The sequence below is a fragment of the Monodelphis domestica genome, chromosome 4 (assembly GCF_027887165.1).
Source record: "Monodelphis domestica isolate mMonDom1 chromosome 4, mMonDom1.pri, whole genome shotgun sequence".
Classification (NCBI taxonomy): Eukaryota; Metazoa; Chordata; class Mammalia; order Didelphimorphia; family Didelphidae; genus Monodelphis; species Monodelphis domestica.
Window position 1 is genome coordinate 204,059,867 of NC_077230.1, and position 26,838 is coordinate 204,086,704.

Consider the following 26,838-nt stretch of genomic DNA (forward strand, 5'->3'; position numbering starts at 1 on the left):
TATGACCCAGGAACTTTTTTAAACTTTAAATGTAAAAACATTTTCTTCTCTTTTAACAGTATCTATATAGCTATATGTTTTCTTTTTTTTTCCAGCCCAAGCATAGCAATTATATTTCAACTAAGAATGATTACATGATTACACAGAGAATACATCTTTACTTACTTGAAATAAAAGAATATTCCAAGAGATATCAGTAGTGATGCAATAGATAAGCCATGTCCAATGATGGTAAGATAAAACAAATTCAATGCTGTCTGTAATTTTTTGAAAAAAAAAACACATTTTAAAAGGAAAAAAATATAATTGTAGTTCAAATTAAAATAGTCTGGACAAAATACAATTTATCGTATTTGTTATGTGCATGTAAATTTTAATTTAGATGAATAAATCAATATAAAGTAGGTGACCTTATAGCCTGTGAAGTCTAATAATTCAAAGCCATCCTGTGAAAATCAAATAAATGTTTCTACTACATGATAAGATATTGATATTTTATATCTGTGATAACATTAAACATCTGTATAATTTTAAAAGTTTGTTCCATGCTCCATTTATCAATAATTATACAAAAGCACACTTCTTTTTTATTGAATGAATTCAAAGTATCAAAGTTTCATGTTGGACACCAAAATATTTTATACATAAAACATAAAGAATTTCATTTATCCAATGTCAGGAGATAATAAAAAAGATTTCTGTTGGGATTTTGCCGCATTATGTTTTAATCCAATGCCAAAAGTGTTTATAAATTGCTTGCTCTGTACATAAAGTACTGAGCTAGGTGTCAGGGCAAAATAATAAGAAGTTATTTCCCTCAAAAAGCTTGCTTTCTACTGAGCTACAATGGGCACATAGACAAATATATACATGGTAATTTAAGGAAAAGGAAGAGAGGAAAAGGTTTTGGTAAGGGGTATCATGTGATGTGAGGCTTAAAGGACATGAAGGATTGTAGTTACATTTAGGGCTGAGAAGCAAATACATTCCAAGAATGGGAGTAACACTTATTTATTTTTGTTTGTTTTTATTTTTGTTTGTTTTTTCTTTCTGCATTAAATATAACTACAGATATGACCCACTGACAATCTACCACAATTCCACCTCTTGGATAATATCGACTTTCTGAATCTCTACAACAATATAATTCAATACTACTTTTGTAGTCTACCTCACTCACAAAATCATAGAATTTAAGAATTGGAAGGGATCTCAGTGTCCCCTCAAGTACAAAGCATGCTTGAAAGGGATCCTTATAATAGCATAACTGAGAAGTGGCCATTTAACCTCTGTTTGAAGACTTGCAAAGGGGACAAGTTTTGTGATCACTAGGTAGACTTTACAAACTTTCGTGTTGTTTTCCTTCTACATTCCTTTTTGACAGAAATCAAATTATAAAAATGATTTAATGATGAAGATGTGCTCTACACATGGAAATGTTTTTTTTCTTTCTTAAAAGTGTAGTGCTAAAGTAGATTATAAATAAATCACACATGGGAGCAGTGAACTGAGGAACCAACACATTGCTATAGTCAAACACATGCTAATTGATCATTTTTCTTTGTGTTACATACCTTTACTTTCAAGTGGGTATGGATATTGCATCGGGTATAATTTGTCCAGGTCCTGTTGCTCTCTGGGTGTTTAAACCAGTTTCCATTTGGGTCACATATTTTTGTAACTTTTTCTGTGAATGAAACAAATGATAACTACAATGAAGTAGTCTTTATCTTCAAGATAAGAGTTAATTTGTTATGTATATTTACATGTACAACATACAGATATAATTAGAGACAGTTGATAAAGACTTAAATTTTATTTTATTTTTTACCAGAAGGGTCAAAATCCTGAAAATAGTCAGGACAGTGTTGCATTGATTCAGTTCCTGCAGCAACATCATTCCAACACAGCCAGCCATCCCAGGTCCTGTTGCAGTAAGGTCCTAAGGAATGAATCACGGATTAATTTAGGGCAGTTGTTTCAAAAATGTTATATGTGAGATAGGCTGGAAAGGATTTATAATCATAGAAATTGTTATTAATCTCAGATTTATTTTCTCAAGATTATCTTGTTCATTTAATAAACTTTGTTCTCCATGATTGGGCTTAATAAATTCAAGTATCAACTTATACTAGCTTACAATTTTTAAATACAGTTGTATTTAGGAAACTATGAAAACCTTTGCTTTTACTAATAGGACTAACAGAGGGAACATGTTTTTCTTAAGCAAATTGATATGCTGTGCTATGTTTTTTATTCTATCACATGTAAAAGATATTTAAGTAAATTATGCTTCTTGGTAAACTATTTCCCAAGAGGAACACAATCTTGCACAACATTCTTTTCAGTGTATTCAGATATGTTATATTATGTAAGATCTTTCCTCTTTATTTTAAAATATAACTCTTAAAAATAAAAATTCTTAAAAATAATTCTTAAAAATAAAAATATAATTCTTAAAAATAAATTCTTAAAAAAAGAACACCATAATTAAATTTGGAGAGTTAGGTTTTAAATAATTTTTCTATGATTTGTTACCTATTTTCTTGGGCAAGGAATTGATTCTTTTTGAATTTTGTTTCCTCCACTCTAAAATGAGGAAGTTGGATTAGATGATTTCTACCTTTCAATTGTAACTATGACGTTATGATGTCAACATTGCTATATTTTGATGTTAATATCATGATGATCATTATGTGATGTAATTAAAATTAATATAATTATTTTATTATAAAATATGAGTCAATGAAGGATAATTGATTGCCAAATATTTACACTCATGATATTCTTTGTAAATAATAGGGAAGAAAGACATTATAAACATTGAATTACATTTGTATTACTAATTTCTTTGTTTTATACAATAATTCCTTCTAGTGAGGGCAGTTAGGTGATTCAGTTAATTGGGAGCCAGGCCTGGACACTGGAGGTCCTGGGTCCAAATCTGACTTTCCAGGTATGTGAATCTGGGCAAGTCACTCATCTCCCATTGCTAGCCCATAGCACTCTTCTGCCTTGTAACTAATAATATATAGTATTGATTCTAAAATGGAAAGTAAAGGGTTTTTTAAAATTCCATCTGAGTAACCTTAAAAATCTTTTTTTTAAAACTAATATAAAAGGAGATTATGGCTTTTGTTTACTTTTGTGAACTTTTGTTTATATCCAAATTAGAGAGTTTGCTTCTTGAGGTTGATACTGTAAGGATAGGTTTCAATGAATCATCTAACCAAATCACTCCTTCCCATAAAATAAATGACAAGATACTATCTCTTGATACATTGATATCTTTTGTTGGAAAGTCAGATGAACTATAAACTAAATGTGAACAAGGTCTAGGTAGCAATTAATCATAGGATTTTGACTAAGCGAATGAAAAAGAAATCCTGGATGAATTTTAATTTCCTTGAAAGCCATTGGATAAAGTTGGGGTAATGTCCACCAAGTGGTTTTTGGCTTTTTTGAGAAAACTTGATTATATCCTCTGGTTAATTTATAAAATAATTGTTTAGTTGTCTTCCTATGTGAAGAGATCCAAAAGGACATCACTGGTAATATCTTTTGACTCATACATTAATTGGATTTAAGTGAGGCCAAATTGCACAATGCTATGGGCTTCACTATCTCTTTCAGAGTCATCTGAGTCCAGCGGCAACACAAAAGTCAAGACATCTGGTGATGGCTCAGGCATAGTGTATGACTGGCTTCTTCAATGCTTAAACACACTCTATGCACACCACAGTGCCTCCTTTCACTGCCTTCACAGATGTGGAAGGCACTGTTCTCATTTACCATTCCACTGGGGGAAGTCTTCACATACTTGTGATAAATGTCTCTTTCCTTCATTAATGAGTTTGAGGAGTGTCAATTACCTTATACCTGGTTGAACCTGCCAGCTGAGGGTTACCATGGTGTGTCGCTGCTCAGGCTATAGCTTCATAGAGCTACAGTTGAGAGTTGGGTGAAAGGTGGACACCAAAAGAAGAAAACAGCCTTGAAAAGAGCTTAGCACACCATCACATCATTAGTGCTAGTCCTACTGAACACCCTATACACCCTATGCAACTACTAGGTGGCACAGTAGATAGACTGCTCTGCCCAGAATCAGGATTACCTGAGGTAAAATTCAGCCTCAGAGACTTATTAGCTGTGTGATCCTAGGAAAGTCACTTAATCCTGTTTGTCTCCATCTCCTCATCTGTACAATAAGCTGGGAAGGAAATGATAAGCTACTCTAGTATCTTTGCATAGAAAACTCCAAATGGGGTCACAGAGAATCAGACCTGACTGAACAATGAGAAATCTTTTAAAAAATAGAAGACTCTTTTAGGATCCAATAATTTGAGTTTATGGTTAAAACCATACAGTCATGACCCTGAGAAGAAATCAGTTGTGGAGGGAAGGAAGGGGAAGAGTTCTGGTATCAGCCTCTATCTTGATATCTTTCTTCTATACCTACCTACCCTGACCCCATTGTGGGCAGAGAAGGATTTTGTAACCTTAAAAAACTTGGAATTTTTTCATCAGTATACTAGCAGCATCTCCAGAATAAAAAGGGACAAGGTTTATATCAAGAGCCAAAGAAAGAATCAAGAATCTAGAAGGCATAAAAAGATAAATGATAGTTAATGAGAAAATCTTGAGGATATCATTTAAAGGAATACCAGTAGATTTTAGTTACTTTTTCTTACAAAGAGACCCTAATAATAAGTTCACTTTCCTTTGGATTCTTTGTGTATTGACTGGCAAGAGTGCATCAAAGAATTTTGCATGTGGGATATTTTGTACCAACTGTTCTTATAATATAAATTCAGTAAATACTCCATTCTAAAAGCTAATAAGTTTGGCTGACTGATAGACTTAAAAATCATTGAGATAAGAGGGAAGCATATGACAAAGTATTACAAATGTGAGATAAAATATTATAAATATATTACCACTACCACCACTACCCAAGTCGATTAGGGGAACCATTAGAAGGAAGTAGCAACTGGGCATCTCTAAGAATCCAGTTGGTCAGTGGAGTTAGGGGAACAACGACAGAGAGTGTTATAGTGTGATGTGTCACTAATATTCAAAAACATGTAGATTTTTCAAGAGGTAGGGGGTGACTTAAAAACAAATGCAGTAACAAACTTTAAGCAAATTACTTTTCCAATTAATGAAATAAAGTGTTTTATTTTATTTTAGATTTAAGTCCAAAAATAAATAGCCCTTGACTCTTTTAAAAGAAGTTCCATTAATAGAATAGCCTAGTTTTCTATGAAAACCAGGAGAAATTCTGGTGCCTTGAAAGCCAGAAAAAAATGTAAAGAATGGTCTTAAATAAGTCGGTTTCAACTTATTTTCTCATCACTGTCATTTCCTCTGGGAAAATAATTTCTATTTGACATATTGTAGAAGGTGACTATCTTATAACAGGAAAAAATGGAGCAATCGAAAGCTTAATATAGTTTTTATTTCATGTATTTATGAACCTGGACATGAGATTTAACTTCTTTGAGGCTCAATTTTATAGCACTGTAAAATTAGGTGTTGACTAGATAATTTTAAAAATTCTTTCTACATTTAAAATATGTGATCTTATTCCAGAAAACAGTTCTGACATAGTATCAGGGCATTTAATAGTTATACTCTCTTTATAATATTGAAATAGACTGTTAAAAGGATGTAGGCAGGGGTGTGATGGAACGAGCTTAGTAAGAATCTCAAGGGCTTATTGTTAAATTTTCAGTGTGAAAATTTATATCTTTGAAATCAGTGAACAATGAAAATCAAGGTTTGATTTATTTTAACTGTCTAAATTTAATACAATGATATAATAATATTAATAAGGCAGATTAATCTTTAAAACATGCTGTGTCTTTTGGGAAAGTCCACATTTGTAAGCATACACTTTTTTTTGTTTTCCACATTTTTTTTTTGATGATGAAGTTCACAGACATTATTGATCTGGGAACCATGGCAAATTAAACATTCCAGAGGAAGCTTTGTGGAAAACTGACCAAAGGACCATGAGATGAAAAGACATAGATGGCCAAAGTCTGCTCCATTGAAAAGAAGATCCACACAAGTGAAATCAATTATTGGTTGAAGTTATGAGATAACATACCCAAAATAAACGATCTTTATAAGTAAAAAAAATACTTGCACAATTACAAAGAAAACATTTTTTTAAAAGATAAGCTAATTAATATTTCTCTTTCAAGAACTAACAATCTTAAGGCTACTCCTTGAAGTCATTTGTCATTGTAAAATGTAAATGTTTACCTTCTGTCCTGTGAATAGGTTCTTGCATGATTTTTTGGTAGCATTCATATTGGGCTGTCATAATCTTATTTCGAGTTACACCCAACTGAGTGGTTTCTCCAGAAAAATTCTGACCCCCTTCAGCTTCTGCCATGACCAAAGGCTAAAAATCAAAGGAAAATCTTCATAGTTATTACCAGAGAACCTCTGTTAATGTAGGATTTTGCCATTACATTTTGAATTATACTATTTATATATATATATGTATATATGTATGTATATTTGCATGGCAAGGGCTTTTTTTGTTGTTGTTGTTGTTGTTTCTTTGTCAACCTGACCTTTGATTTCATCTTCAGAGAAACTTTTTTAGGAGAGCCTACTAGGTGGAACAATACAGCATTATACTTAAGAGTCAGGACAATCTGAGTTCATATCTGACCTCAAATGCTTACTAATTGTGGGACCCTAGACAAGTCATTTAACCTCTGTCTACTTCATTTTATTAATCAGCAAAATGGAGGTAATAAAAGCATCTAGTTCCCAGGGTTATGGTGAGGATAAAATGCAATATTATTTGTAAAGAATTTTGCAAACCTTAAATGTTGTTGGTTTTGTTAGTATTGCATATCAGAATTTATCCTGCAATTTATAGTCTTACTTCACTGTTTAGAGTCACTGAGGGATTAAATTGCTTGACAAAGGTGGAATTCATTCAATATACATTGTAGTATCTGGACTGTCCACAAGAGAGGCTAGATTGTTTTTCTTTAAACAGTTTTGTATTTTAATTTATTCATTTATTTTTAAATTTTAATTTGTTGTGTTTCTTTTCTTTGGAGAGGTAGGGAAACTTGCCTTAGAAACACAATATGATTACTCTACAGCTAAAATTGAGGGAGGCAATATTTTTTCTCTCACATATTTCTCTAATGGAGTAAGTCAGATGAGAGGTTGTCCACTAATTTGCTTGTAAGAGGAATAGCAGCAAATAAAGTAAAATAACAACTATAAATTTAAACAAAGCAAAAACCATAGAAAATAAAGTTTTAAAACAGGTAATCTTTGTCCCTGGACCGCATTTCATTCAAAAGCTGGCAATCTGATATAACCATAAATTGAAGAATGAAAGGAGATTCATTTAAATAGAATGTTCAATCAGTCATTGTGAAATCTATTTTTTGATGTTGTAGCATTGCCCTAATTGAAAAAAGGCAAAGATCGTTAAACTAATATGCAGCTGTTTTTTAGAGTCTAACAAATTATGTAATATTCCTAAGAAAAGGAATAAACTTTTTGCTTTTTTGTTTCTGTTTTTGTTTGTAATATCTTCCACAGAAGGTAATACAGTGCTAAAGAGATAATATGATTTAAGTCATTATTGGCATGCTTAATCAAATTAAATTATACAAGACATCACTGTATAAGATAGTCTATCCGGAACACTATTCACTTCTTTTACAAGCATCATGAAACAAAAAACAAATATATAGTTCAGTTCAAATGTTACCTTAAAAGTAGTCAAAAGAAGTAGAAATACCAGTATCCACCTTTGTTCCATCATTAATATAGAGCACAAAATGTCATGTAAAATTAGATTGTTGTTCTGTAACAAAGAAAAGAATGTGATGTTCATAGTCAACAACAATTTTTAAATGATCAATTTACATCACATATATGTAAATGTTTACATATGTTTATGAACATACATATATGAACACATTTTATTTTTAAGGATGGTCAAAGAAGAAATGTAGATATAAACTAAGAATGATATTTATATTCAAAAAACAAAAGTATTTATTTTCAAGAAACAAAGTATCAAAATTACACATAAAGGAGTATATGCCATCTAGTACTGTAATTATTCTCTCATGTCCTCTATTTGCCTTATAAATCAGGAAATATTATTGGATTCTTTAAGTCCTTTAAACTATATTTTTTCCATTAATAAAAACACAATTATCGAGAATCTTCTTTGTTTAGAAATTTTAATACTTGATTTCAGTTGGACTATTAAAATGAGTATTTTACATGTACTTAAGAACCTCAAAATTTTAATAGGAAACTTTCTACGCAAAGTTTTTCTTCATCTTTCCAATAAAATATGTTGAATTTAATTCATTGACACCTCAGTAGTTTGGGTGATGAATTAAATAATTTTTCCTGTGAGATATTATTCACATGTCATGAATGTTAACTTATATGGGAATTACCCTAGGTTTGTTGACCAGGAAATTAAAGGTAACCTTGAATCTTCTAAATATTTTCACCATAAGGTATACTATTAATGAATAACATCACTTAAAATTGGTCCTGATTTTAATGGTGTAAAAATGAAAAGTAGTCCTTTAATGATAAAACCCAAACACTCCTTGATGACTTCCTTCATCCAACCCCTGTTGGTAATCAGTTTCTAATGGCACTGCCCTATCTACCATCCAATCAAAATCCTGGTAGCTATTGACTACAGATCTTCATGTCACTCCTCTTCCTACCTCACCAAATGGGGTACCTGGCTCACAATTTTTCTCTTCTCAATTTCTACCCTCATAGTAGGAGACTTCAACTTACATACTGACTCTCCATTAAATACCTAAACACTCAGTTCCTCAACCTACCCATTTCCCATGACTTATTCCTCCATGTCACTTCAGTCCCACACGAAGATAGGCATACCCTTGATCTTTCCAAGAACTACAAATGCACCACTTGTATGTGTTAAAAATTATGAAATTTCATTATCTGATCATAATCTATTAGATTTCCACCTCCTCCTCTGGATTTGCTTACCTAATATACTTCTACTTTGTGACCTCCAATCCTGTGACTATTCCTAGGCTAACTCCCCTGAACTTTTTATTCCTTTCCCCCCATCCCCACCTGATCCCGGGAGAATCACTTCAACTCTACATTGTCCTCTTCTCTTGAGTTCCTTGCCTGACCCCCTTATTATATCACTAATTACACCCTATTAAGCCTCAGCCTTGCTTTACTTATGGCATCTGCCCCTTTCACTCCTATACATGTAGTACTGAAGAAAGGTGGAAAAAAGCATGCATTTTAATTGAATCCTTTATAAATTTATTCTATACAACCTCAACTGTGTCCTCACTCCTGCTAGGCAATCCTTATATCCCTTCCTTATCAACTTACTATCCTTCTGTTTCTAGTATTTCTTCCAAATCTTTTCATCTGTCTTTGAAATCTTCATGATTCCCTTGGCCCCATGTTCTCATCAAGAACTATTCTTCATATTTTACAGAAAAATGAAACTTCTCTTCTCTCCAAAGTCTTAGTGATCTCTTAATTGCCAGATCCAATAACTTTTTTCTCAACCTTCATTCTCATTGATCTCCCTTTATTCTTCAACACTATTGATTACCCTCTCCTTTTTGCTACTTTGTTCTTTCCAGGTTTTTGTGACACCACTCTCTCCTCCTTCTCTTCTGTCCTATCAAATACTTCTCATCGTTGCTCTTCATCATTCATCCATGATCTTCCAAATCATTCCCTCTAACCATAAGTTCCCCAAAGATTCTGTCCTGGGCCATCTTCTCTTTTCCCTCAGTTGGGGACTTCATCATCTCTCATGGATTTAATCAACATCTCTATATTGAGGATTCTTAAATCTAATGACCTCCTTCTCTGCTGACCTCTATTCTCACATCTCTAATGACCTTTCAGACATATGGATGTCCTATAAACTTCTTAAGCAAAACATACCTGAAACTGAACTTATCACCCTTATGTCTAACCCTTCCACCAAACTTTCCTTTTTTAATATCAAGGGCATCATTATTATCTTCCCATTTCTTCAAGCTCACAACCTAGGTCATCAACCCTTGATTCCTCACTATCTCATCCTCCATATCTAATTTATTGCCAAAATTTATGGATTTCACTTTTGCAACATCTCTCAAATATGTCTACACAGGTAACACTTTATGTTACCAGCCATCTTTGCTTTAAGTATGAGATTAGTGCCTTTTCTTGATAGCAAATATAAGATATTGCTTATGCCACCAAAATGATTTCCCCAAAGAATAGGTCCAACACCTCACAGAGTGCTAAACCTTGTAACTCCAACACACACACACCCAAAAAAAAACCATGCTCCCTCTTTTCTCCAAGATTAAATACAAAATCCACTATTTGCTGTTCAAGGTCCTTCTTAACCTAGTCTTCCTTTCACACCTTTCTAGTCAATTCATACTTTACTCCTGGCCACATATTCTTTGATCCAATTCCACTGGTCTCTTTTATATCCTTGAATAATATAGTATGTGACATTTTCTCTGGCTTTTCCCCAAGCCTAGAATGTTCTTTCTCCACAACTCTACCAAATAACAACCCCTCTAATTCTAATGCTTTTCTTCTTTTAATGACTTCCTATTTAACCTGTATCTAGCATGTTTTTACACATTTGTTTTGTTTTTGTCTCCCCACTAGAGAAGGGCAGGGACTTCTTGAGGGCAAGGACTGCCTTTTGCCTCTTTTTGTATCCCTAGTACCTAGAACATAGAACACAATAACAAATGTCTTTTGATTGACATCTCTATAAATTACATAAGCAAACCTGGTAACATATTGTACTTTAGTATCCTTGATGTCATAAATTTTTTACCTATAATTATATAAAATCAAATGGAATAAAATGCTCATTTTTAGATAATTGCAACTAAGTGCCTATTGAATTAATCCTTAGTACATACCACTAGAATTGAATATTTTGGATAGACAATGAAGGGATCTCAGAAATAACTAGGATCACATCTAAGGAATTGCTTTCAAAAACTCCAGGCCCTTTCTGGATAAAGGCTTTTTCTATAAATGGGGAAAAACAATAACAACAATAAAAATTATTCTTCTAGAGGTTGAAAATCCTGAAATAGCTGTGATCTCAGAAGATTCACAACTGTGTATGATCTAAAGGACAAAGAAAATGTGCATGAGTATGAGTAATCTGGAATCTATTATTACTGGTAGAGGAGTGATATGAGAAGGTAGGGATTATACATTTCTATAGTGGCTACTACTTTCCAGGCACTTTATGAAAAAATGATCTCATTTAATCCTCACAAAAATCCTGTGATCCATACGGTATTATTATCTCTATTTACAGTTGAGTAAACTGAGGCAGAGGTTGTGGCTTGGCTAGAGCTACATATTTAGTAATTGTATGCAGTTAGATTCGAACTTAGGCTTTAATGACTGCAAGCCCACCACTCTACCATTGTACCACACTGCTGTATCAAAAAAGATAATTAAATACTTAGACAACTGGAAAAGGAACTCAGCCTGTCTCATAGTGAGAGTGAGGAAGAGAAAATGAACATCATTTCTGAAAAGACCTCCCATCTGTTGGGTGAATTATATATGGAAAATTTATGAATTTCTTTCACGGGAAGCATTCTTCACTCCTATGCGCTCTTCATTTTGTTGGCTGGTTCTTTCAGAACTTCCATTTTAAAGAAAATATTTAGGCTACCTATCTGACACTAGACTATTTACCATGGTCCTGGCAACTGTCTTCCCTTACCATCTTTTTTCAGCTTCCCTTTATGTATTGTTTCCCAACATTAGAATGTAATCACCTTGAGGGCAGGGATCCTTTCCTTCCTTCTCTTCCCCTCCTCTTTAATCTTCTACTGTTAATGCTTGTTTAAAAATAGATAAGAATTTCAGCAGATTAGAAAACTTAAATACTTTGAATTCTGTTCATTGAGTATCCCAGTCAATAAGAACCTGTGTCCATCTAACAAAGTATGAATATCTGATATTTATACTTATCTCTATATATTAAAATATGTATTTGTTGAATTCAATACAATAAGCATCACTAAGTGCTAATAATTTTCAAGTTGCTCTGGTAAATGTTGAGGATACAAAGGTAAAACAAAACAAAATAACTGAGTACTAAGAACTAGCATTCTTCTGGGAAGGTTCAACATATACAAAGAAATAGATACCTGATAAACTGAGGAAGAACTGAATACTAATAAGCAGGGGGACTAGGGAAGGCTTTGCCTTGGAAATAATACCTCAATAACAAAGAAAATGAGAAATGTTCTCTGGGAAAAATACCTGCTACAGATAAATCTTAGCCATTGGGCTATGAAAAATCTAGTCAATTTTTACCACTCAACCTGTCATTAGTGTTGCTATGGGGATAGCATTAGTAGAACATGTAGCTAAGAGTGTTCAAATTGTTTTTCCATATTTATACTTTCATTACTTCTTGGAATGACAGCACAGTGTTGATGAATAGAAATCATGTCACTGACTCACCTTGAAGTCCTTGTCTTCTAATTCTAGCAATTTTCTAATTGAGAAATCTTGTTTTTTCTTTCTCTTCTATCAGCAATACCTTAACATAGAGATTGAGCTAACCTAAAAGAGTCAGGAAACATTGTATTAAAATATAAAGTAATGCAATGAAAAACTGACTCTAGATCACATTATTCTGAAACAATCTGTTTTGCTCATACTTACATACACAGTTGTTTCCACGTTCAAACCATATTTTCCCTTGAAGTCCACTTAAAGTTGCCTTGAAGATTTATTTTTAACCAATAGTCAAGACCTAAAAGGAGATATTTGACATTTTTGAAAGTTTTAAAGGACTACATAAAGGATAGTTATTATTTTACTATCATCATCAAAAAGTTAACTTATTATGGTAAATATTTGACTAGTATTTTAAGCCATTAACTTTATTTCTATGAAAATTTATAGCCATATAATGTATTCTTTGGTAATAGATGTTGAACTTTTAAACCTTCCTTCTAATTTTCATTTTTTAATGTTAGCTTACTAACTATATGTAATAGTTCTTAACCTGATGTTCATATTGAATTAGATACATGGTTTCAAAACAAAATTTAAATTTATATCATGAGATTTAGGGATAAGAATTCATTTCATATAATCTAATCTAATGATTCCAACTGAAGCTCTAGAACTGATCATAACCCTTGACTACTAAATTTAAACTCTAGCCTCTAGTCTCAATAGACATTGATGCCTGTCATTCATAATTAGTACCCTACATACATGTTCTATGGGGAATAATGCTAAATATTTATTTTAAATTATGTGTTCTACTTATGGCAAACATTTATTTTATGTAAAATTGGGGAGATAATTAATTATCTTTGTGTCTCAGTTTCCCCATCTTAACTATGAAATTATTGGATTAGACTGTTCATTTCATTTTATTCACTAGCCTATTCACTTAATTTTACCCCAATCAGACTTTCCTGATGACATTTAGCTATAGATTTAACAGTGATGAGCATGGCAAATTTAACTTTCATTAAACATTCTGAAAACAAATTAGTAGTTTTTATTTTGAAGTTCAATTCCAGTAGCATTTATTAAGAGCCTACTACTTCTAAGGCACAAGAGGAGATTCAGGTGAATGACATGGAAGTTTGCATTCTAATAAGGAAGCTAAGATATGTAAATTGATAACTATAATGATGAATATGATACTATAAAATATTTGAGAAGAAAGAGACTAATTCCATTGTGAATAATTAGAATCAAAAGAAGGAAAGGCTATTTCTAAAGAGAAATAGGTAGGTCAGCAATGAAGAGATGACATTTGAATGTCTCAAAGAATAATCAGGATTCTGATGGTTTGCTTTGGAAGGAAGTGAAGGCTTTTTATCCAAGTCATACCAACAAATTCTCAGAATCTCTAACTGAATATGCTTAAAGTTATATGTTTTCTTCAAATTTAATTTGATAGTCTTGACACAACTTAAGTTATAACTACATCCAGAATTTGTTTAAATTTGTCACCTTTTAAAAATATGTAAACACGAGAGTACATATTGTTCATGGCCATTGATCAGTTACTTTTTTCTTTTTTACTTTTGGTGGAGAAAAATAAGGTTTACTATACATTTCTATTTATCTTAAATGACTTAATAGAATGTGTATATTGGGTAGAGGAGAGTCATCTTTAATGCCTTTCAAAGACATATAATAAAATATTTAGCACAAAAACTGGGCAAAACTTAATTTCTTTGATGATTTGGATGCTATTTTAGGAGCATATGCTTTTCATTATAAAAATCATTTACAACTGACAATCAATAGCTTCAGTACAATTGAAATGAATGGTATAAGAGAATAAGAATTATCTTTCTATGTAGGACTCCAAAGTCTACATATCCAGCCTTAATCTCTCTCTTGAGATGAAGTTCTACATCTCCTATTCAAAGATGAGCTTTAGGCATATTAAAATCAACATTTTCAAACCATAATTCTTTATTACCCACCGATATCCCCCCTCACCCAATTCCCGCTTCCTTATAAAGGGCAGTGCCATTTTTTATGCCATGTTCACAACCTTGAAGTTCTCATTTACACTTCCCTCTCACCTCTATTCTTGGTCCATTCCTAAATCCTATTGATACTATTTTTTCAAAATCTCCTGGGTCTGTCCCATCTTCTTCATTGATACCTAACCATTCTAGTTCAAAATCTAAACATTTCTGGCCTGACCTAATTTATTGCAAAAGTATCCTAACTTATTTCACTAGGTAAAGTTTCCTTGCATCAATTCATTTTTTCATGCTGATCCAAATTTTAAATTTCTGAAGTACAATTATGATTGTCATTCCTTTGCTGAAGAAGTTTTACTAGTTGCCTACTACCACTAGAATAGAATACGATTTGGCATTTTTACATTTTTGGCATATTCACAACCTAACTGTGGTATGCCTTTAGTTTGCCTTTTTTTAAATAGAGAAAAGATTAAGTTTTCTCTATTTAGCCAGTTTCTACCTTCTCTCTCCCCAATCCACCTTCCTTTAATTGAGAACCCTGTCCCCTTCACACAAAACCAATATTATAAACAAACAAATGTAAAATCTATGAAAGCAAATTTCCATATTGATCAAATCCCCCCTTTTTGTCTCTGCATTCTTAGTACTTCACCTATCTATTAGGTTGATGATTTCTTGCTTTTTCAGATTGTAAGCTTATATAATTTTTGAATCCTTAGATAAACAACAAAAATATTAAACTAATTTGGAAAACAAACGTTTCTTCCAAATAATACAAATATGAGTTATACATATGTGACTCTGAAATATGAGGATAAAATTTCCCTTAATATGCACATTGGTTTAATTTAAAACAAATATAAAAAGTGGTTTATAAAACATGTTCTTGGATTTCCTGTGAATCATAGTATGTTACAACTGATAGACATTAAAGATAATCTACCCTTTCCATTTTGTTGATAAAGAGACCAAGAAACTTAAATGACTTGCCCAAGGCTAAAAAATGAATCATTGGTGAGAATTTAAAGGTCAATTTGAATAATCTGCCCACAAATTGATCTTGTAATACCCCAATTTACCCAATGATCTAAAAGTTATTTTTATTTATTTCAAATCCTTGGAAATCAGTAAAATATAGTAAGCACAAAACCAATAGAATATGGCTCTGAGGTTGGGCCCTTACATCAGCCCTTCAAATGAGTCATGTCTTCTAGTAGTTTGCCAATAGATTTATAAGCAGTTCTTTATTTCTTGATAACTTGACAAGTTTTGTTAATTAACTAGGACCTTGTAGACTGTAAGAATGGGAGAAAGGCATAATTGGGTCAAAGAGAATAATTATTTGGCCAAGACTGAGACATATTCTGTATATTATGAACAAGGAGAGTCAGGTTCTGCTCCTATTTGAGTAGATATCTTTGTTGAGAGACAGACAATCTCAGATCTTCCTTTGATCTCCAGCAAGGAAAAGACTGAGATTTCACCCCATCTCTCCCATTTCTATCCTGGAAGCAAAAGCACAGCAAGAATATATATTTATTGCCTCTTCCATTAGATTGTAAGCTCCTTGAGGGAAGGGGCTTTTTTGCCCCTTTTTTGTATCCCCAACATTTAGCATCATGTCTGGCAGGTCGTGGGTGCTAAATAAATATTTATTGATGAATTGATTTATTTCTGTAAGAATGCCTGAGACTGAACCTAATAGCTCTTGCATTTACTTCTCTTTTATTTCTTTTCTTGAACATGGGTGGTTAAAGAACAGTTTTAAAAGACGTATTTCCTAGCCAGCAACTAATAAACTTGGAAAATCAGGCATTTGTGAAACCAGGTGCCGTTGTCCAACAAGGAGATGATGTCCATAGCAGCTCCTCAGAGGAGGGGAGTACTATCCCTTGAACAATTCTGTAGTAGAAAGGCTAAAACCAAAGTTGTGCTCACTGCTCTAGGAGTTTTGTGCCAGGGAGTTTTTGTTTTAGTAAAGAAACAAAGTGAAAGCGAAATTTCTATTGAGTATATCCTATGAAGTTATCTTTATCTCCATTAGAGAGTTTAAGAAGTGATGAGTTACTGTATCATATTTCAAGTATTTACCCCTGTAGAAAGGGAGGAGTAAGAAAGAAGGAGAGAAAGAAAGGAGAGTCAAGGAAAGAGAGAGGGAGAGCACGGAGAGGGAGAGAACATGAAAAGAAGAAGAGGGGGAAGGAAAGAAGGAGAACAAGAGACACAATGAGAGAGACAAATGGTAGAAAGAGAAGTAAAATATCAGATCCCTATCCTTCTAGAGACACTCCCTGGAAAGAATCTTAGTCTTATTTGAGACCAGATTCAAAGTCACAATATTTCTTCTTTCCCCTCTCTTTAGGCCATGGGGTGATACTGTTAAAAAAACAGAAATAAGGAATAACTAGATTTGCTCCTATTTGAGTGCATTGGAAATGAACTGTCAGAAGAGAAAATGTTCTTCTGGGAAGCATGTCATTAGTTTCTCTACCATTTAGTTTTAGAAAATTGCCTAGAACATGTCTATTTTGTATGACTGTTGAGACTTGAACCAAAGTCTTCCTGATGCGAAATCAAGGTTATCTCTCTATTGCTCATTCAAGTATTTAGTGGATACTTTGATAAATTACTTCTTTGAGGATTTATAATAATTTTTGAAAAGTATGGGTAATTGTTAGTGGACTTGTAAATGAGTTTAAACTTTCTGCAGAACAATTTGGAACTGTGTTCAAAATATAAAAACTATGTATATCCTTTAACCTCCAAATAGTACTACTAGCTCTGTATTACAAAGAGATCAAATACATGTGCAAAAATATTTACAATAGCTCTTTTTGTGGTGTGGCTAAGAATTGGAAATTGAAAGAACATCCATCAACTGAGGAATAGCTGAATACATTGTAGTATATATGACTATGATAGAATACTATTGTGTTATAAGAAATATCATGGAATTTGTTTCAGAAAAACATGAGAAGACCTATATTAACTGATACAAAGTGAAGTGAATAGAATCAAGAGATAATAATACATAGCAATGGCAACATTATAAGGATGTGAAAGATTTAGCCCCTCTGATGAATACAGTGATCAAAGAATTCCAAAGGAATAGATGAAAAATTCTATCCACCTTCAGTGAGGAAACCAGTGGACTCTAAGTGTGATTTGGAGTATAATTTTCTCACTTTCTTAATTTTTCTTGCTTTTTTGTGCAATATAGCTAATATAGAAATATGTTTTATATGATTCACATGATATATTGTTTGCTTTCTCACTGAGTTAAGAAGGGGCTAGAGGGGAGAGTGAAAATTTGGAATTCAAATTTTTTAAAACAATAATTTGTAAACTAAATAATATGTAAAGAAGTTAAAAATTCTTTACCTCCTTTAATAATGACGTTTCTTTCATTTACCCCCAAAATCATCTGTGGCATTAAATTACCTTTTCTTTTTGCCCCTTCCTCTGAGGCTGTCTGACCTTTGCATTTTTTAGGTTATATACTACTAACAAAGATATGTTGAAAGCAAGGGCAAACACACACACACACACACACACACACACACACACACATATATAAATTCTCCATCCACTCAGTGACTGACAATGCTGTTCCTGGCATGAGATCTCCTCTGTCTGCTTTTGATGTTGGGTTTCCCAAAATTCTTCCACTAGCAGTGATGGGATACTGGCAGATGGCAGAAATAAACTGATTTTTCCCTTTAGTCTAGGAATTCTCTGACCCAAAGGAGTTATAAGGTAGGGTTTTTTTGTATGTCTTTTGTTCTCTGACCCACAGAAATTTTATGAGAGGGGGCAGCTTCATACATTATTTATTCTCAGCAGGTCAAAACAGAGGGGAAAATACTTCAAAATATTGTGAAAGGAGAAATAGTAATTTTCACTCCTATCTGCTTGGCAGGTACCTGGTTTCCTGGTTCATTGCTTTCTAACATACAACCTTTAATTGCATCATTTCCTACTTTGTTTCTTCCATTTTTAGTTTGTTCTACATTTGTCTGTGAATGAATATACTTGCCATCTCTAGACTATCCATTAAATATTTCATTGCTAATTCTTTCAAATCTGGTTAAATTATTATCTATTCATAGCAAGGCTTCAGAGGATACTTTGTGAAATTCAGAAGCTACAATTGAATCTTGTCATGAAATAAAAGAAATAATGAGACAGACTAAAGTCAAAGCATTAATGCTACCCAATTGGTGTACTCAGTGCATCTTCATGAGTCTGCTTAGCCAAGAAACTGACATCTTAACAATGTAAAAGCTTCCTTTGCTCCCTATAGTGAAATCTTTTGAGCCACATCAGTAGTTATAATACTTATTGTCATTTTATCTTCCTACATTTCAGTCTCATGAATCATATAAACATTATTATAGTTGTTTCCTCAGAATAGAATGAAGTAATAGTTTTTTTTTTAATTCCTGTCTTAGGTTGCAATTAGGTTTAATTTGATGTTAAAGTCGGGTACAAGAGAACTTGTTTTGAGATTTTCTTTTCTGTGTTCTTATTCTTTTGGAACCCCAGGATTTAAGAATAATATAGTATTTTGATGACATAAAAGAGGACAAAAAACTAAGAGACTATCTTATGTTAAACATCTCTGTAAGTATAACACCATTGTAAGAATTCAAGGTTCAGGTGTCCAAAAAGCACAATAGCATTTGATCTCTCTTCCCATTGTCCTTAATCAAGACAGAACTTTAGTAAAAATGAAATTCTGAAGCACACAGCTTCAGAGAGAATGCTAGTATACTTTTCAACAGTTTTCTGCTTTAATCAACATTAAAATTATAATGCTCTGTGGCCAAATAAATATCTAGCCTACCATACTTATCAAAATGTCACTTACCAAACTGCTTTTTAATTCCCAACATATGATTTCTTAAAATGTTTATTTTTTATTTTTAACCAGATCCTTTATTCAGGAACTATCAAATATCCCTGGACCCCAGGTTTACGAAACTTTCTTTGTTATGAAGCTTTCATTTTCCTTTTCTGTAAGTAAACTGTCCTTTTATAAGTCTTATGGCTTTAATGATCATTAGTCCCCGTCAACTTTTTCCTGATTTTTCACAGATGAATAGTGGTTTCTAGCCCTTACAAAGTTGTTTCCAATTTGGTCTACCCTTCTTCTTCCTGAGCATACAAAATGTTTCCTTTTTTATGACCCAGTTAACTCCAATTTTATTTCTGCCCCAGTTACTATGTTTTATCTTGGTCCATAAAATCAGCTTCTCTCAATTCTCAATCCTTAAAGCTGAATGAATTTATTACAAGTAAAGAATAAATTTCAAATAAGTTTATTGAAAAAATTCAAATTTGAGTCATTTGTTATTTTTAAGCAAACTATTTGTCCTATTTTAATTTACTGTGGCTATATTTAAAATCTAACTTTATTAAAATGACATGGTTAGAGATTGCGTCCTTTACTGATACATTTGCTTCTTTTTTCTGTTACATAAAGCAGAAAGGAAAGGTAGAAAAACCAACACTATGTATAGTGAAAATATCTCCAATCTAAATGTTTACTTTTTAAGCTTTGAACGACTTTTGAAGAGAATGTTTTTTTTTCTTTTTCTCTTCAATCTTCCTCAGTTCTAAGAAAGGCAAATTAAGAGACACTTCTTCATGACTGGAAACATACTTTCACACATTCCATACCTGTATCTCACATCTTAATCAGGTGGCAAGCTTTGGCACTAATGAACAGACAAATGATATAATTCAACTTTGATGTGTTAATTTTATGAAAATATCTTTTGTCAATTTGAGAAGAAAAATCATTTTTCTCTCCTTGAAGACTTCAAAATTACCTAAGAGGCTCAGATGACCAATTGTCTGTCCTTCCTTTCTTCCCCCTTTCTCTCCTTTCCTCCTTTCTTTCTAATATTTTAGATAAATTGCAGTCTATCTACTCCTTTATTCTCCCCTCCATTTCCCTACAATGCACCAGGTGTTGTTGCTAAGGCATGTAAGCCACATCTAATTCTTATGACTTCATTTGTGATTTTGTTTGTTTGTTTGTTTTGGAAAGGATACTGGAATGGTTTACCATTTCTTTCTCTAGTTCATTTTATAGATTAGGAAACTAAGGCAAACAGACTTAAGTGACTTGCCCGGGGTGATACAAATCCCATTTGCTTCTCAGAACAACTTGGAAGCTCTTTTATTATTCCAATTTTGCATTTGAAGAAATTGAAGAATAACATGGTCAGGTGATTTGCCAGGGTCACACAACTAGTAATTGTGTCTAAGGTTCTATCTATATTTGTGTTCAAGTCCTCATGACTCCAGTGCTAATCATCTATCTATCCACTACTTTCCCTAGTTTCCACTGGAGACACTGATGCTAATCAGGGTCAAGAGAATGTAAAACCAGAATCTAGATGTGTACATTTAGACAGGTGTTTCTGTCCCTTAAGATAAGGCATTAGTGCAAGACAGGTCTGAAAAGATTTTTCCTTAAGCACTTATCAAAAGTTCCAGTAACAATAATTCATATATATATGAAAGAGTTCCATACTCTCCATCTTCCTCCTAATCCTTTTCTGAATATTGATTCCAGGCCTTATGCTATATATCCTTTATTTGTTGCTTTCATTTACTAATTTTCTTACATTATTATAATAAGAATCAGCTAAAAGTCTATTTTTGTATTAATTGCAGTGTAACATACTACTGAGAGGGAAAATTACAACCAATTTAACAAAAGCCTCTGTCTGAGAGACTAAAGTTAAATCAAATGAAATAGTACACAATCAATAATTTAAAAGTCAGTCTTAAACAACACAGTGAAATCCACAACACATAAATTATGAATTTAAGTTACCTGAATTAAGAATAAATGTTAAATTCCATATGATTTGATACAGGCATTTAACATAAAAGTAAATCGCAGAAACTCCTGGCAGAACAGAGGGTAGAATGGATTTAACATCAGAAAGACCTGGGTACAAGCCCATCTTATAAAGCATACTGATTATATAACTGGGGACAAAGACAATAACCTCCCAATGATCCCAGACAACTCTCTGAAAGCATAAGCTTTGGTAAAGAGAGTTTCCTCTCCTGGAATCTTCTATTGAACAGTACCAGAAGTATGGCACACAACTCCCCCCAAAGCAGTCTGAACTAGGTTAAAACATAATTTGGAAATGTTTAACAAAATAAAAATACAATAAAATATAGCTAAGATAACATTTTAAAACGAAGTCAATATGAAGCCCAGAGGGATCCATATTTTTGGATTCTTGGTCCCCATTTCTATTTGAGTTTGATATACTGATTCATACTGAAGACGTCCCAAGTGTGTGGGTTTGGGGAATGCACCTTTAGCAAGTGAAACTCTTATCACATGGGTGATTCATCTTTCTCACTTCATAAAGGACCATATAAAACCATCTTATAGAGATAAGAATGCTTCAGGTTTTTAGACTTTTAAACTTCCATAATGACCACTAGAAAAAAAGAACCTTGATGTTATGTTGGGAAAGTCTTCAACATAAGGTGTGTGTGTGTCTATACACACATAAAAGACTATATGCACATTACATATACCCACATATGTGGTACATATAAACTAATATATATGAATAACTCTATACATATATGTATATATGTATGTGTGTATATCCCTCTATGATTTTGTCCCTCAGTAGAAAGACAGATCTCAACTTCTTCATACTTAAACACTATCCATTATTCATTAGTCTTTGTCATCTAATTAAATCTTTCCTTTTATTAGCTATCTAATCTTTCTTATATCTTTGATGGTGTCTTTTAATAACACGTCCCTACATTCTTCATATGCCTACTTAATGTCAGAGGACAGAATCCTAGGGATGGTCTGACTCATTCTACCTCATGGTTTATGAGTAATCTTCCTTCAGTTGTACATCTGAGGATTGGGCTAGCTTTTTAGAAATACAAAATGGCATTGCAAAATTACTGTTTAGGAGTAATCAGATGTAAATACTTGAACTTCTTTTTCCAGGTTTGTATAATCATTCCTCTTCTATTTGACAATTTGGTATTTTAAAACCAATTATTGCAAACACTAATTCCATTTAGAATGCTTTTCCTATCTTCTAAGACATTTTTATACACATCTCCAGTTTGGTGCCACAGATTTACCATAATTCATTAATCAAGTAATTAGTAATCAATGTGACAATTAAGGACACTAATAGTTCATATTTTATTAACATAAGTTTTATTGGTCATGGAGCTTTTAAATAGTCATTTTTTTGACATGAGCTTCATGTAGTAACCTCTTGGATCAGTCACATTTTTCATATGAGAAAATTTAGGCTAAGAAAGTAAGAATGCTTGGTCCAATGGCATAACCCAAGTAAATGGAAGAGTCAAAACTTGGTCTCAGATCTATCAACAAGTTCACCATGCTTTCCAGTGTCTATTGAATTCAGCTGAATTCAAAATTATAGCATTCCACCCTTCAAAAATTATCAAATTAATTTTTATCATAACTATAATTTTCTGGTACTATTTCTTTATAATTAGCTGTACATAGAGAATTTCTTGGGATGTCTCTATTACAAAGATAAAAATATCCACTTTTTCTGAAATCAAACATCAAAACTATCTAATCTAATGAAGTATAAAGTTCTTTAAACTCTACAGCTTGACAAGTTGACTAAAATAAACTTTTCCAGCATTCCTCTGGAAAGAACATATTCCTGGTATATGTGCTTATCTAATAAATGTTCTTAGTAGAGAAACTGAATAACTATTAAAGAGATATAATTTCAAGATAAAAGTTTGGGTTTCATTTGGCACTCCTGAGTGTTAACCTCAGGAGCAATTTTGCCATTGTGGGCATAATTATCCAATTTCCGGTGCTGTTGGTCACTTTCCTTTTATTTGAAGGAGGCAAGTGGCCAAACCTTGGTCCAATTAGCAAAAAGTGGGAGGGAATCTGAAAACACCCTTTGAAACTTCAGCTATTGAACTATATCTCTTCATAGGATCTAATGTGGAAAGAATTCATTGCTCAGTGTAATGCAGAAACAAAACATAGCTCCAATTAATCTGGACTATGGGCTTCCCTACATACAAAACTGGAAATAGACCTGATTGTGTGAAAGTTCATTTCTCCTGCAAAAAAAAAAATCAAAAGAATGTCCAAAGGCTTTCATCATTTTGCAGTGTGTTTTTGTTAAATATTTTCAATGAATGGCTCACCAGATAGAGTAAAAAAAATTTGTGTTCATGTGTTTGTGTGCATATGTGTGTGATAACAGATTTTGCTTATAGCAGGATTTGGTAAAGTAGACTAGGACAGTCTAATGTTAAGGGTGTGCTATTATAAAATGCTAGCATGCAAACATGATATAGTAGAAAGAATGTCAACATTAGAAGTCAAATTTCTAAGTTCAAACTCTGTCACTAACTTGCTTTGTGACTTTAAACCAGTTATTTATCTGTCTTAATTTCACCATCTTCAAAATGAGTGTAAAGGATGAAAATTTAAAGTGATATCTTTGTTCCTAATTTCCCTCCACTGACCTCCCAACTCATCAACTCTATGCACTGTCCAAGCATAATGTAAGCCTATGACCACAAGCATCAAAAAGAATTGAACTCTAAATGGAGATTATTAACTGCATCATAAAGCAATGTTTGAACTGTTATATAAAAATATTAATAGAAGATAAAAGAAGACTATAAGTTCTAGTTTGGTTTGTTGAAGTTAAAACTTTATAATCTAAAAAATCTCTGATTTCAACAGTGTTTCAACAGTGTTGTGATTAAAAAAAAATTATATAGAATGCAATTCCTCTACACCTTTGTAGAAAACCTTCTTAAATTGATACTGCTTTTAAAAAAGTCATCATTTAGTAGTCAGCTATGTAGGGATAAGCATTAAGCAACTAGTTGGTATAGTGGCTATGATCTCTGGCTGTCCATCAGAAAGACCAGGGTCCAAATCTTATTTCAAACATTGAACCCATTGAAATCAGTAATAGTTGTTCCTTGTCATCATCTTCCTTCTCTTCCTCCTCCTCCTCCTCATCTATGAATTAACTAGGAAGGTGACAGATACTCCAATGCCAAGTCCTTACTCTAAGACTTTTTATCTTGGTTGAATCTGTTTGCTATAAAATGCTGACTTTTTTCATTGCCACCTCTATAGCACTATAATACACAGAAGTAGCACTTTTTTTAAGAAGATGATCATAGATCATAAAGAAACTTTTAAAAAGAGATATTATTGGCAATTGAAGGAAAAGTTGTTTTTCACTTTGCCTATTTTTACATTTCCAAAACAGGAAATATATTGCCAAAACCTAAGCTGACTTTTATTTTTTTTTTAATTTCCAGTGAGAATATTACCAATCTTCTCATCACCCACATTTACAACTTCATTCATGTTGGGCCTTCAGCACCGTTGGCTCTTATACTCATTCTGCTGACAAGCTTTCTTAATTCTAAATTTACAACATTACTACTATGTCTCTTCTTTCTACCTAAACTTGCTCTTATTCCCCCTTTCTAGGACCGTAGAAATAGCCTCCTAACAGAGTCCCTGCTCCTCACCTCTCTCCAATATTCCTGTGACACTAGTCTGACAATATCACTCTCTTACTTAAACTTCTTCTTTGGAACAATATTATCCCTAAAGTAAAATACAAACTTCTTAAGCTAACAGTAAAAATCTGCTACAATTGTACTCTAAACTGCCTTTTTATTATTAATTACTTTTGTTCCCTTTGCTAAGTCTGCATTCTAGCTGCCTGACTTGCCACCTTCTTCCCAACCTCAAAATCTATTTTTTTCTCACCTCTGCCTCTTTATATCCCCAATTTTGTTCCAGGTTCAGCGATATGATACCTTTGCAAGAAACTTCCTGCTATGACTTCTTCCCCCCACCCCATGTTTTATAATGTTGTGGCCCTCCCCATATTGCTTTGTATTAACTTATCTGTAAACATGTTGTATCCCACCAGTAGAATCTAAGTCCTGTGAGGACAGAATGCTTTTTGCAAGCCCATATTTAGTAATACCTAGCATGTTGCCTTAAAGAATGAGTACTTTTTGAAAATTAAATTAAAAATTATTTATTTTAGGCCTGCTACTATTTCCCCTTTACAGCAGACTTGTTTATCAAAATCCTGTCTTGATTTTGAATAGCTTAAAATACTATATTTCCCTACAGATATCATGCAACTGTCAAACAATGCTGCATCTATTAAAGTATCTATTCTTCCAACTCAATGTTGTATCTTTAAGCAAAAGTCAGATTGGCATTTGGCCATGGCAAAATGCAAATGTTAGCAATCAGCAGATTTTCTTAAAGTTACCTATGATGATATGCTAGTCATTTTTAGATTAAAGGGCTAGTTTATTTTCTGTAGGAATTCAATCTCACTACATAGGGGAAGTCCTTTGTTAAACAGATTAAATAAAAAATGTCCAGTTAGAATCTATTCCAAAATTTTGTTAATTCACTAAATAGCCCTTTACTTTTTATGGCAGAGTTGTTTTATCCCTTTTGGCAGAGTCTCTGTGGCATTAAGTTTTCCTTGGTGCCAAGAGAAAGAAGTGACAATTCATTTACAAACTTGGTTGTAATTTCTCCAATGTATATCAAACCTTTAAGTTGCTGAAAAGAATACTTAATAATAAATAATATAATATAATATAATATAATAAATAAAAATAATGGGAATACTTTAATTTATTCTTAGAAATTCTTATTTATATAAAAATGACAGTCTATTACTCAATCTAGCGCTATTGTTCAAGCGAGGCGGGGTTCTGTTAGGTTTTGAAACAAGAAGAATAATTTTTGTTTAACTGAGTTACTAATTTCTTTAGACTGGACATGATACATAAAGATACCTGATATTACAATTGTTCACATGCCTCCCAGACTTGTATTTATATGTCATTCAACTTACAGTTATTATGTTGTATTTCCAGCAGAAAAAAATATATCACATGGTCCTGGCCATTGGGATTTACAGTTCTAGCTGAAGGGATATGAATATACTGCATAGATATTAGTCAACTAGAGGAAAATTCATATACCTAGAATAGGTGAAGAAATAAGTCAGCAAATCAGTTAAGTTGGGGCAACTTCATTAGGGAAGAGAAGGAGATCAAGATGGGTCTTGAATAAAATATAAGATTTGAACTGGCTGAGGAGAGGAGATGAAATTAAAAGGCATGGACGCCAAGCTAAATTGTAGGAATCAATATAAGAGATAAGACGTGACTATGCTGGTAGTAGAGGGTGCATTTGGAGAGC

The 26,838-nt window shown here is 32.8% G+C and overlaps 1 protein-coding gene across 3 annotated transcripts in view; it reads right to left on the reverse strand.

Moving 5' to 3' along the window:
- The window catches only part of CALCRL (calcitonin receptor like receptor), a 117,846-nt gene that overhangs the window by 40,361 nt on the left and 50,647 nt on the right, over positions 1–26,838 (reverse strand). For 2 of the 3 annotated variants that reach the window (XM_007494486.3, XM_056794108.1), the window contains 7 exons: positions 12,742–12,832; positions 12,538–12,639; positions 7,757–7,852; positions 6,271–6,412; positions 1,832–1,942; positions 1,575–1,687; positions 166–257 (listed from right to left, as the gene is read on the reverse strand). In XM_007494486.3, coding sequence (XP_007494548.1) covers positions 166–257; positions 1,575–1,687; positions 1,832–1,942; positions 6,271–6,412; positions 7,757–7,810 — 512 coding nt within the window. In that variant the 5' untranslated portion in view covers positions 7,811–7,852; positions 12,538–12,639; positions 12,742–12,832. Of the gene's footprint in view, positions 1–165; positions 258–1,574; positions 1,688–1,831; positions 1,943–6,270; positions 6,413–7,756; positions 7,853–11,843; positions 11,907–12,537; positions 12,640–12,741; positions 12,833–26,838 lie in introns of all 3 variants that reach the window. The other variant, XM_016433736.2, reaches the window with a different exon arrangement.